This window comes from Branchiostoma floridae, chromosome 8 (genome assembly GCF_000003815.2).
Source record: "Branchiostoma floridae strain S238N-H82 chromosome 8, Bfl_VNyyK, whole genome shotgun sequence".
Taxonomy (NCBI): Eukaryota; Metazoa; Chordata; class Leptocardii; order Amphioxiformes; family Branchiostomatidae; genus Branchiostoma; species Branchiostoma floridae.
Window position 1 is genome coordinate 18907086 of NC_049986.1, and position 12480 is coordinate 18919565.

The 12480-nt window shown below is 40.4% G+C and overlaps 2 protein-coding genes across 2 annotated transcripts in view; one reads left to right on the top strand and one right to left on the bottom strand.

Annotated features, from left to right (window-relative positions):
* Positions 1-3258: 3258 nt before the first annotated feature.
* On the top strand, positions 3259-6327 carry LOC118421535 (alpha-2,8-sialyltransferase 8B-like). The gene is made up of 3 exons (XM_035828860.1): positions 3259-3575; positions 3958-4473; positions 4931-6327. The coding sequence occupies exons 1-3, from the start codon at positions 3397-3399 to the stop codon at positions 5217-5219; spliced, it is 984 nt and encodes a 327-aa protein (XP_035684753.1). The 5' UTR covers positions 3259-3396; the 3' UTR covers positions 5220-6327.
* Positions 6328-8982: 2655 nt separating this feature from the next.
* Positions 8983-12480, bottom strand: part of LOC118421664 — a 10029-nt gene continuing 6531 nt past the window's right edge. The window contains exons 5-9 of the mRNA XM_035829108.1: positions 11762-11888; positions 11073-11243; positions 10397-10579; positions 9673-9927; positions 8983-9426 (exon numbers count right to left, since the gene is read on the bottom strand). Of these exons, the coding sequence (XP_035685001.1) occupies positions 9188-9426; positions 9673-9927; positions 10397-10579; positions 11073-11243; positions 11762-11888 (975 nt within the window). The 3' untranslated portion in view covers positions 8983-9187. The remainder of the gene's footprint in view (positions 9427-9672; positions 9928-10396; positions 10580-11072; positions 11244-11761; positions 11889-12480) is intronic.

Consider the following 12480-nt stretch of genomic DNA (forward strand, 5'->3'; position numbering starts at 1 on the left):
AACTGAAGAAAATGACGCTGTTCATTGCCTTTATGAAGATAAGGAAACTGAACCAAGTTATTCTTCCACTACTCCGAAAGCGCTCTCACATCGACCAAATTTTGCTCTCACTCAGACCAAAATAAATCGCTCACTCCTCCAGCCAGATCGGCGGGGAAAGCCCTCGAGGTGAAAGAACTTTTTGTTCTGTGGGTGAGAGAGAATTTCTGCGTTGTGTGTCGGAATAAAGTGATTGTCGAGGAAATGTCTATAATATAACAGAATGTCATTGTTAAAATGGTTTATTATTTGAAACTGAAGAAAATGACACTGTTCATTCCCCTTTAGAAGTTAAGAAAACTCAAGAAAGTTATTCTTCCACTACTCCGAAAGCGCTCTCACATCAACAAAGTTTCGCTCTCACTCAGACCAAAGTAATCGCTCACTCCTCCAGCCGGGTTGGTAGGGGAAGCCTCGCGGAGTGAGAGAACTTTTTGTTCTGTGGGTGAGAGAGAATTTCAGCGTTGTGTGTCGGAATAATATGACTGTCGAGGAAATGTCTATAATATAACAGAATGTCATTGTTAAAAAGGTTTATTAGTGGAAACAAGAAAATGACACTGTTCATTGCCATTTGGAAGTTAAGAAAACTCAAGCAAGTTATTCTTCCACTACTTCGAAAGCACTCTCACATCGACCAAATTTCGCTCTCACTCAGACCAAAAAAATCGCTCACTCCTCCAGCCTGATCGGCGGGGAAAGCCTCCGAGGTGAGAGAACTTTTTGTTCCGTGGGTGAGAGAGAAATTCTGCGTTGTGTGTCGGAATGATATGATTGTCGAGGAAATGTCTATAATATAACAGAATGTCATTTTTGAAAAGGTTTATAATTGGAAACTGAAGAAAATGGCGCTGTTCATTGCCTTTAAGAAGATAAGAAAACTCAAGCAAGTTATTCTTCTACTACTCCAAAAGCGCTCTCACATCGACCAAATTTCGCTCTCACTCAGACCAAAATAAATCGCTCACTCCTCCAGCCGGGTTGGCGGGGAAAGCCCCCGAGGTGAAAGAACTTTTTGTTCTGTGGGTGAGAGAGAAATTCTGCGTTGTGTGTCGGAATAAAGTGATTGTCGAGGAAATGTCTATAACATAACAGAATGTCATTGTTAAAATGGTTTATTAGAGGAAACTGAAGAAAATAACACTGTTAATTGCCATTTGGAAGTTCAGAAAACTCAAGCAAGTTATTCTTCCACTATTCCGAAAGCGCTCTCACATCGACCAAATTTCGCTCTCACTCAGACGAAAAAAATCGCTCACTCCTACAGCCGGGTTGGCAGGGAAAGCCTCGCGAAGTGAGAGAACTTTTTGTGCTGTGTGTGAGAGAGAATTCTAGTGTTTGTGTGTCGGAATAAAAATGTCTGATGTATCAAAGAATAGTTTGTCTTTGGAAAGAATAATTCGATATGTGTTTGAGAGTTGATTTCTGCAAGTGTTTGAGACAAAAAAATTGCACATTTGTTGACGCGACATATTCTCGTGGTGTCTGTACTATGTGAAGAATGCAATCAACCCCCAAAACTTTAAAGTCGTCGTACTTATACATCCGAACAAAGATCTTTTAACCAGTTCTCTTCAGGGACGGATTTTTTTCCACCTTTAGCTTTCTTACCATGGGTGACTGACTTGCAGAAACTTCTTGCTGTGTATGTGAAAAAAAATTCAGCCTCAGTTTTTGGATAATATTTGTTTTTACAGATATGATGTATGACTGCACGAACGATCGGAAAGAGTATCTAAGAAAGGTATCGAGCTTGCAAGTTTGAGTCGGTGACATGTGTGCGTACATTCTATGAATCTATGAGACATTCCAGCTACGGTATATTTCAAATACATGTCTCTATGGGAAAAAGGCAAATCATATAAGCTATATAACAGGTCCAAAGTCAAATTCATGCTGGCCATTGTATCATTAATGCTGAAATAGAAATGGATTTGAATACCGGTCACGGTATTCACTAAAACAATATAATAGCCTCTATATTGAAGAATAAAGTACATGTTGAACCGAGAAACCGTCTGTATATGCTTGCATTTATAACATTTGTGAAGAATGATATAGGACAACACATGGTAAAAAAATCACCTTTTGAAAATCTGTTACTGTGTGCGAAGTTTTTCAACTTTGGAGTGGGAGAGAAAAATCTGTCGATGTGTGTGACCTTTTCCAACGGTTGTGTGAGAGAGAAAAATCTGTCAATGTGTGCGACCTTTTTCAACTGTTGTGTGAGAGAGAAAAATCTGTCTGTGTGTGAGACCTTTTTCAACCCTTCTGTGTGAGAGAAAATTCGTTCTATGTATACGTTTAATTTTGCAACACTTGGCCCCCAATAGTCTGCGGCATGACTAAATGTACTTCAGCTTTGGTACATCTACTATGTTCTTTTATTCCTGCTAAAACTATTTTGTTGCTTTTAAAGATCTAATTTTTTTAAAGTACAATATTCAAAGATTTTGTGGACACATAACTAGTATGAACCGCCATTCAGCGACATCGCAGTGAGAATTGTTCGCTGGTCCGGATTTATCGGAACAAAAGGTAAATTGGTGGATAATTTCTTCTCGGGCGACTGAACTCTCACGGGACTTCCAGCCCACTAGCTCTCTTTGAATATAACAGGTCGAGGTCTCTTTAACCGCTGAACAAAGATGGTATTATAACATTTTTCACATTCTGCGCAACATTAAATTAGCCCAAGTGAAGGACGCTCTCTCCTTAATCGACGTTTACTAACATACGTTTTGCTCGTAATGACTGCCTCGTAAATAGTTAGTAGTTGTCTTTACTCGTAACGTCCCGGTCGAACCAGTCTATAAGAGTTATCTTTCCATTGAATTTGTAAACACACGTCGAAAGGACTGGCAAAGATGGCGTCCAAACTAGCTGTTATGTCGTCTGGAGACCAGGATACCTCTACCCCGAGACGCAAGAACCCAGGAAGACGAGTCGTCATCTTGATAGGTTTCTTTGCTGTCATCACATCGGTTCATTTCCTTCTAAGCGTCTTCGTAAGGTAAGAATTGGTCCACCGTTTGGCGCACTAACGATAATATAGAATTGTAGACGAGACAGACCTGAGTGGAGGGTTGGAGAAATCTATATCATAAATCTATACCGACCCCAAGGGCTACTTGTGCAAGATGTATACATGTATTACATGAATTAATATATGTATGAAAAAAATGTATGAATTTAAGCAATAATTCACAGTATAGTAATGACTGTAAGGTAATATTGGTGGAATTTTCAGAGTCAACCACGGCCTTGCGATGTGTCCTGTATTTTTTCCCTTTTGATTATTCCTTTTCCTGTCAACGTTCTTCTTGAAGTTTTCTCTCATTTCAAACTAGACTTTACATGTACTATTGCAGTGAAGACGTGACAATGCCTGTTCGGCAATACAAGCTGCAGAGAAACCTGACAACAAACGTGACTGTTCAGCCTGGCGTGACATCCCGTGAACCGGTCCAGGCGTCTGTCTCTCTTTCACCCGACCCCACATGGACCTTTAACGCCCAAGCGGTGCAAGATCTAAGGTCAGTGAAGAGTCTGAAGACTTTCTCCAAAGAGACAATTTCATCTACACACAAATGTCTGGGAAAAGACCCATTTCTTCTGTTCTCTTCTTTAAGCCGAGCAGCCCTATATTTACAGTTACAATTTCAATGTTCTCTAAAGCAAAGTCTTCACCATGTGATAATTATTGTAGCAGTAGCGTTACTTACGTTTTGTCGAGTTGTGTACATGTGCATTTCTCGAGCTCACCAAGACGACTCTGCCATTTTGAAGTCTTCACAATTCAGATATCGATTTTACCAGGTTTATTATAACAACAATCTCTTCATCTCTCTTGTTAAGCGTTCAATTATCAATGAAAAATACAGGTAACGGTACCTCCATGAATTTCTCATCGTACAGGAAATCTACCTCGAGACTACACCCTGACGTATTCCTTGAGAGAAGCACGTTGGGGAATACGAAGGAAAAACCTCCACCGACCTGTAATGTTACAACGAAACGCAGCAACACCACAGTGTGCCCATCACAACACAACGTCGGTCATTACCGAACATGTGCTGTTGTGGGCAACAGCGGCATACTCCTGGGGAGCGATTGCGGTCCCGCCATCGACTCCAAAGACTACATCATACGGATAGACCTCCCGGCTGTGAAGGGGTTTGAAAGAGACGTTGGACGGAGGACAAACATGACAGTTTTGAACATGAGCACGCCAAAGCGACTTGAAACCTCGTCACAGATGACGAACCGGAGTCAGGATGTGTACAAGAGTCGTTTGCAGAACATCGACGGTTCAGTTTTAGTGGCAGACAGACTGTCCGTGGGTAAACTAAGGAGGGCTCTCATGAAGTACCGACTGTCCTTCGTCTTGTTCATCAGTTCAAAGAGGCTGAAAATGGGTAGTGGAGTTCGCAGGTAATATTCAACTTTCTTCTCTCTAGTTTTTTCACTCTCTCTCTATCTCTTCTCGTTTCACTCTATCTCTATCTCTTCATCGCTCTTCAGCTGGTGCTGATGCAAACTCTCTGTCTTACTTTCTCTACCACACAATCTCTTTCTTTCTCTCTTTTGCACTATCCTTCCCCCTCTCTCTCTCTCTTTCTGCATAAGATTTAAAGAACCTCTGGTTAGATTGTGATGGACGCTGGTAGGTGTTGGGAAAACAGAGGTCAAGGCGGGTTTCATTGGGGCTATAGTGATTCATAATTTATCCTGAATAATTACGATTTCGATTTCTGTTGCAGATAGCTTTTGATGTCAAGGAGGAGTGCTGTAGGTTTGTTAAGGAACTGTTAGGGCACTTTTGTTAAGATGTTTCGAAGAGAGAATTATAGAACAAATGAATGAAGAATTTTTGTATCTGTTTCTTCAGTGTGGCGTCTGGAATATCCGGGAAACGCTCTGTCGGAAGTCCGTCCACTGGCCTTGTCACTGTGTTCATGGCTAGCACTTTTTGTGACCAGCTCCATCTGTACGGCTTCTTCCCTTTCCAACGGGATGAGAAGAAGAGACCCGTGCCCTACCACTACTACCCGGGCGATTCCGTCAAGCCGATCCTCCAGGCTGGAAAGCACCACATGAGTAACGAGTACAATTTGTACAAGAAGTTACAGAAACGGGGCGTTTTGAAGCTTCAAGTTGGGAAGTGTGGAAAACAGTGAAAATTCTACATCTCTCGCAACACTACATCTCGACTTTTGGGACAAGGCTAAAAAAACAGCCAAAGGAAGCTGCACAAGACCAATGCCATTAGGTACACAAGATGATGAATGTTTTTTCTTGCAATTGTGTTGGAACAAAGCTTTTAACTGTTCAACTATGGTTTCTACCAACGCAGATGAGTCTTCATTCGAAGATCTCGTTAATAGCATGTACTAAAAGAAGAGAAAAAAATCCCCAGTGACGGACCACATTGCTAGAAGCAACTGTGTGTTTAGCTGGGCAAGGAAATAGACAAGATAACAGTCGTATTCGGTGGATCAAGGAGGTGGTCTGGACAAGAAAGTCAACCATTGCATCATCATGGATAGATTGTTCAGCTTCTTCTTCTTTCACAAAATAGGACTGAAATTTGGATGCGGAAAATGCGGATGCGTAGTACGCGGATGTTGTCCATAATATCAAGTCTGGGTGGTATGCAACCCAAATGATCAACATTCTTAGTGTACATATACATGTATAATCAGTTAGATATCTGTTTTTACAATGCACTAACGTTACGTTAACGTTGTCACACGCTCTTTCCAACTGTCTTATCGTTCGTTTTTGTGTGCAACTTAGCCTGATCTTCATTCGCGCACACATCAGAGTTGCTGGGAGAGAATAAAGTCTGTGTAACAAAACTATTCCCGTTTCTATTCATATAGAGCCGTACTTAAGGATCATAAGGTTCTTTGATCTGTCAATAATACTATACATACATTTATATATGGGACGTATAAAAGTATGTATGTGTGTGTGTGTGTGAGCGTACATGTGTGTGTGTTTGCATGTAACGTTACGTGGCTGTGAGTGCAAGTGCAAGTAAATCTCAAAATTATCATCTTCACTCTTTTTCAATTAACTTGAATGCCTCATTCAGTAAAAACAGCCCCTTTATTGTATGTTCGGTACATATCATATTACAACATATTAAGCATTTACACTGTAATGCAACTTCCCGTAGTAATAAGCCTGAAGTACATGTATTTTTCAATGTTTATAAATTCAACTTTACAAATTGTTTCATTGCTGCATCCATGCAGTATTCCATTCTCATACAAATTATAACATTACACATAAAATGTAGAAAAGTGTAAAATCTTGCTTAGCTTATAGACATCTTCTGTATTCAAGATTGGTATTTCAAAAAGGCAGACAACAGCGTCCATGACAAATGGAACAAATATGCGCCCTGGCGTCCTATCGGTAATTGCAATCATTGGGCTGCGATCGAAAAATGGACAGATTACATTCCATAGATAAAAACAATCTGTAATGCTTTGAGTGTTTCGTAGTCTTTTCAGTCATACTGCTACATTTTGCATGATATTCCAATTTTGGAGTCAAGGGTTAACACATGCAATTAAGGTCACATGGGGATGCAGTGCAATTGCTTATATAATCTAGTGCATGTAGTGAGGGTCTTTTGGATAGTTTTAGATGAAACTTCTCGACTGAGAATGATGTCACCATACACATAGCACAAACATGAAATTCATCCAATGTGTGACAATTCAGACAAATGCAATGGGTTAATATTCATTGTTTACTTAACAACAGTATAAAGATGTATTTGCCCTTGTTAGCAGCTGAAAATATTACAAATTTAAAGTAAATTGCACAGTATAAAATTTAGTACAAAGACAACAACTACACCACTAGACAGCAATGCCTATTTCCGACAATAATTTCAACGGATAATTGCACTACACCAATATGCAACTCTGAATTCATAATTTTGTTTTCATTAGCAGCTTTTATGATTTAATTCAATGCAAAGATAGCTGGGACTAACTTTTTCCTATCAATGTCCACCGTAAAATTTTAAACGTCATTTCACTGATTTCAGATTTCATCAACCTTACCCATTTCTACTTGTCTCTCTCTCTCTCTCTCAATGCAGAGCTTTTTCTCCATCTGAAGTTCAGTAACTCTACTTGAAAAACCACTACCCAATCATTCAAGATCTACTAAACCAGGACCAGGTCTCCTGAACCTGTCCCTCCATCCTGGGATGGAATTTTGCTTGCTGGGACGAGCAAAAATTTCACCCCGTGTGTAAAAAAAATCTTAACTTCATGACATGAAAATATATTCTTGCATTGCCAACCTTAGATGCATGTAACATATTTAACATTTTGCATGTCTAACATTAATCATACTTTTGAGGCAGTTCTGAGCACAGACTGAGGTAACTTTCTTGCTATGAATTGAGCAAACAACAACTGGATCTTTTGCCTACTTAAATGCATCTGGCTTTTCTAAACAACATTCAACAAATAAGATTAGTATATATATACAAAGCTGAACAGCAGCAGGTTGTAAATGCTTTCCACTTTTTTTACAAATATTGTCATCATTTGGTACTCTTTTCTTCATGAAAGCCCAAGTCTGCATATCTCTGATGCCCCAATGATGCTACATGCACTTAATGTACACAGCATGTACAATGTAGTCACATGCACAACAGGAATAAATGTCAGTATACAAAATTTGCTGTCAGCCAATACAAAGGCTTGGACTATGAAAATTCATTATCAATTTTGGGATAAATTTGAACATTCCTTATTCACTAGTACTATCATTACAAACAAGACTTATTCATTAGACTACAGAATGCTGACTGACAAAGGTGTAAAATGCTGCATGTTATCAAAGGCCACACCAGCCCAATTCCTTGGCTTACAGACACTTCTAAGTAATACAAGGAAGACAAGAACATGAAAAGAAAGAGTTGGGAGAAAACGGCAATTCCTATATTCACCATCTGTGCGCATATAATACAATATTATGACAAGTGTAATACAAATATAAATGAGTACTTTTTTCTGTTTTTAGATCTCATTGGGGAGATTTAGACAAGAGTTATAAACTCAATGCTGCAGCTACGATCTCTGAACCTCAGGTCAATGGATACTTTTATTTCTGTCTTTCGATTAATTGGGGAGATTTGGACAAATGCGACATCATTATAAATCTGATGTGCCTACAACCTCTGAACCTCAGGTCATCAGGGAGGCACTTAAGGCTGTCTTTTTTATCAGAGCACATTGAATTTTGTCTTTCCAACTCACAAAGCCTAACACACACACATTGTCCATTCTTTTTGTCATTCTTGTGTGAAAGAGTAAACATTTTTTAATCTCTTTTTTAAACTATGACAGCCAATGAATCAGCTTGGTGTGGCCTAACATGAAATATTACCCTACACCAGTACTCATTCAAACCAGAGCTAGTATGTTGAGTATTGTTGTACATCTCAAGCATGATCACGATTGTGCATTGATGAACAAACTCTAGGACTATACCCTACATGACGTTGCAACATCCGAAGTTGTCATATAGGTTACCCTGCAGATAAAGTTGAACTAGCGTTCTATCTCTGAAGCATGATCATGATTTTGCATTGATGAACAAATTCTAGGATTATACTTTACATGACACCGACTTGATATCCCTAAATGCCGTTTTTAAAAACAGTGGATACCAACACACGGATAAAGGCAAACTAGTGTTATATCTCAAGTACTGTAAATGCTGATATGCTCGCGGTGGTTTTATGTTCGCGGTTTTCGCGGTGACCACTTCACCGTGAGCTTAAAACCACCTCAAACATTTTACCCACTATAGTACAAGACTGCAGTCTATGGTGCTAACGCGAACTTAAAACCACCGCGAACACTCCATTTTTCTGCTACTGCGAAAGTAAATCCCAGCAAACTTAAACGCATTTACATTATTAACATGATTTTGCAAACTCTATGATACCCTACATGACGTTGCAACATCCAAAGTCAACTTGGTATCCCTAAATGCCCTGGTGTTCTTAAAAACAACGGATATAGGCTACCCTGCACAAAGGTGAAAGAGCGTTATATCTCAAGTAACGCATGAATGTGCATTGATGAACAAACTGTTGGCATATACCCTACATGACATTGCAACATCCGAAGTCATCCATGCTGAACTCTGACTCGTCTGGCGGCGGTGGCAGCAGGTCAGGGGACGGTTCCTCGTACACCCCGTCGATGTAGATCCTGAAGGCCGTGAGGAAGTAGGACCCGTGGTCGGTGCGGTGGTACGTCAGGGTGGTGTCTGCACCCTCATCGGAGATTCTGCCGTAGTGCATCCGTATGGAGATTGTCTCTGCACTCACCACATTGACACCTTGACATGGACAAAATCAAAATGTTAGTCAAATTGTAACACTAAATGATTCAAATTGACACGATCTTTTTGGTACTGCGCCCTTTTGATGGTGTCCCTCAGACTCTCGAACTCTAGTCTAGTGGATGTTAAGGTTTTATTTTTAAGGGAAAGATAATTAGCATCCATCTCTGTGATACTCTTCTCAGAAACATAGCAAGGAAACTTTCTGGGGTGCCATGATGAACAACAACAACAAAAACCCACCTGTAAGACTGAGCCAGACCTGCGCCCGTTTGATGGTGTCCCTCAGACTCTCGTACTGCGGGATGCCCCAGCTGCCGCCCCGACAGATGATGGCCGGGACGAACGTCTTCACGCTGAGCACCATGGGAAGGGGCGGGGGCAGGTCGAGGCTGCCGCGTAGCCTCCCGTAGACGAGCCTGATGATGCGTATGAAGGCGGTGGTGTGTTTGCCGTGTTCGATGTGGGAAGCGCGCTGAGAATCTATCGTTACAGCTCCTGGGAAGGGGATTGAGCACAAAAAAAGAAGAATGTTTTATCAGTAAACAATAAAAATGACAAGCTAACTGTGTATGTAAGCTGAAAAATTGAAATCTATAGAACCTTGGATGTAGTAAGAGATTGATGGAGATGTTGGCACAAAAGCCACTGATGATGAAAAGAAAATGGAAGGCATTATCTTAGTAATCATGCAACAATACCACATTATGGTAATTGTGCAGTAATACCAAGAACAATTTACCATGCAACAAAAAATAACTATTATCAACAGGCTGTTCAGGAAATAAACTAGACACAATATAAGCTATTGGGACTACTCCCCCACCTTAATTTCAAACTGAAACCAAAAAAGGAAAACACTTTGTTATCTGTAAACTTTGACCGATAAACTTTGACATCAGATGACTGTATGTTTACCTGTTAACTTTGACCTATGAACTTTGACATCAAATGACTGTACATTTACCTGTAAACTTTGACCTATGAACTTTAACATCAAATGACTGTATGTTGATGAGCCTGACTGTGCGCAGGTGACCCTCAGCCCAGGAGCGAGCCTTGGTCATGACGGAGGGGAAGTTCTCGAACTGGGGGTTGCTGAAGATTCCCTGAGGAGGAGAAATCATCTCAGGTACAAAATCTGCTACACCTGAGGAAAAAGGTTGGTCATTGATCAGTGATGATAGAAAAAAGGGAGCCTGCAATGTCCACAAGAATTTGGCCATGCAACCTCTTTCTTGACAAGTACATGTATGTTGGGTCTTTAACTTGCAGGGGTTAAGGAGATTCCCTCATACAGGCATGGCTTCACACCTGAGGAAAAAGTAATATACTGGAATCATTTGATATCTATTTATTGAGATTTGTGGAAGGATTGACATAACAGATGACTATCACCTTTTCAATATATCAACCCGGAGACTAGACAGTAAGATATATGATATACCCACACAAGTACTCAAAAGGACCCCTACTCTTTCTTATCAGTGTGGTGGGTTCTTTAACTTGCTGGAGGAGTGGCGCTCTTCTCCATTTGATGTCTTATCCAAAGGACGTTCCTAAGCCAGGTTCTCATATTCACCTGAGTAAAGGGAGGAAAGTCAATTGCTATGAAGCATGATGCAGCCAAGCTACAGACCTACCTATTTCTTCAGGCACAGGAGGGCCCAGTAGATAGAAGACCCTGATAACAAAGAGGTACATTGTTGTTGTCTCCCCGCTCTGGGTCCAACAGGACCTGTCGGGGTCAACGCCCTGGTGCGTCCACGTCCCGTGGTACTTCATGTCACGAGTCTCCAGGTTCAGGATGCGACCTTGGAAAGTCCAAAACGAGTAACAGCTGTGTGTTAATTGATAATTACTTCTTAAATTCTTGTTGTTTTTGCTTGCCAGTTTGTGTCTATATGTTTCTGCAATTCCCAACATAGAGCGTATGCAATGTACTGTTGTCAGATCCCTGCAGATTTGCTTCTTTGTCTGGACGAGTCAGAAGACGAGTCAAAAGATTTTCTTTGACAATATTTGGATCGTATCAGCCTTCAAAGCAGTCCAGTACTGTAAATGGATTTTGACTTCGCTGAGAATTTGCAGTAGGGAGAAATTTCTTTTTAATTTTGCCATGAAGCAAGGGGGTAGGCAGTATGTATTTTTTTGTGGATCTGAATAAAGTCAGAACAGGAATGGTGGCTTTGCAATCGTGGAGAGGCAGGGGCTGTGAAAACCACAAACATAAAACCACTGCAAAAATTTCAAGAATTACAGTATGCTATACAATTGGGCAAGCTACAAATCAAACAAAATTGTAGGTTGTATGTGGTGGCTGTATTCTTACCAGGGATGGGTGTTTCCTTCAGAAGCCCGTTCAACCTGTTGATGGTCTGTCCGAACGGCTCGAAGTCGGGGAACTGGAACACCCCTCCTGTGTTGGTAGAGCCCGGCACCACATTCAGGTAACCAATCTACAGTAGAAATTTAAAAAAAAAAGTTTTATTCCAGTTATCATACAGCATGGGAATGGTCTGATTTTAGTTTGCTAAAAGACCGATATATTTGAAAATATTCCTCACAATACATTCAATGTACATACCAGTGCTTTCATTCAATTAGCACATATCACTTGCATGCAACAAGTACAAAATCTCCAAGTATGGTTACTATCTCTGACTACCTTTGTCAACTTTTCAACAAAATTTAAAGCATGAAATGTGTACAGAATAACTTATAATCATGGGTAAATGCACAACATGTCAATGGATGGTATTTCAGCACCAAGGTAAGCGCCTACACAATTGGTTATCACAGGATGGCAGACACAAAGAAAGCAACTTAGTACCAAGGACTGGACATTATAGAAAGACTGGTGAACATGTTAGTCACAAATATCACAGTGTGTGTGAGAAGAATCTACAATCTACATAGACATATGGAGGAACAAAGAAGTACTGTATTACTGACTGCTATCAAGGAATGCAGTGAAGCCATGAACAAAAGAATGCCTCGACGGCCTAACACAGCTTCTAGAGCCTCACAAAATATTTCTGTCAGGCACAG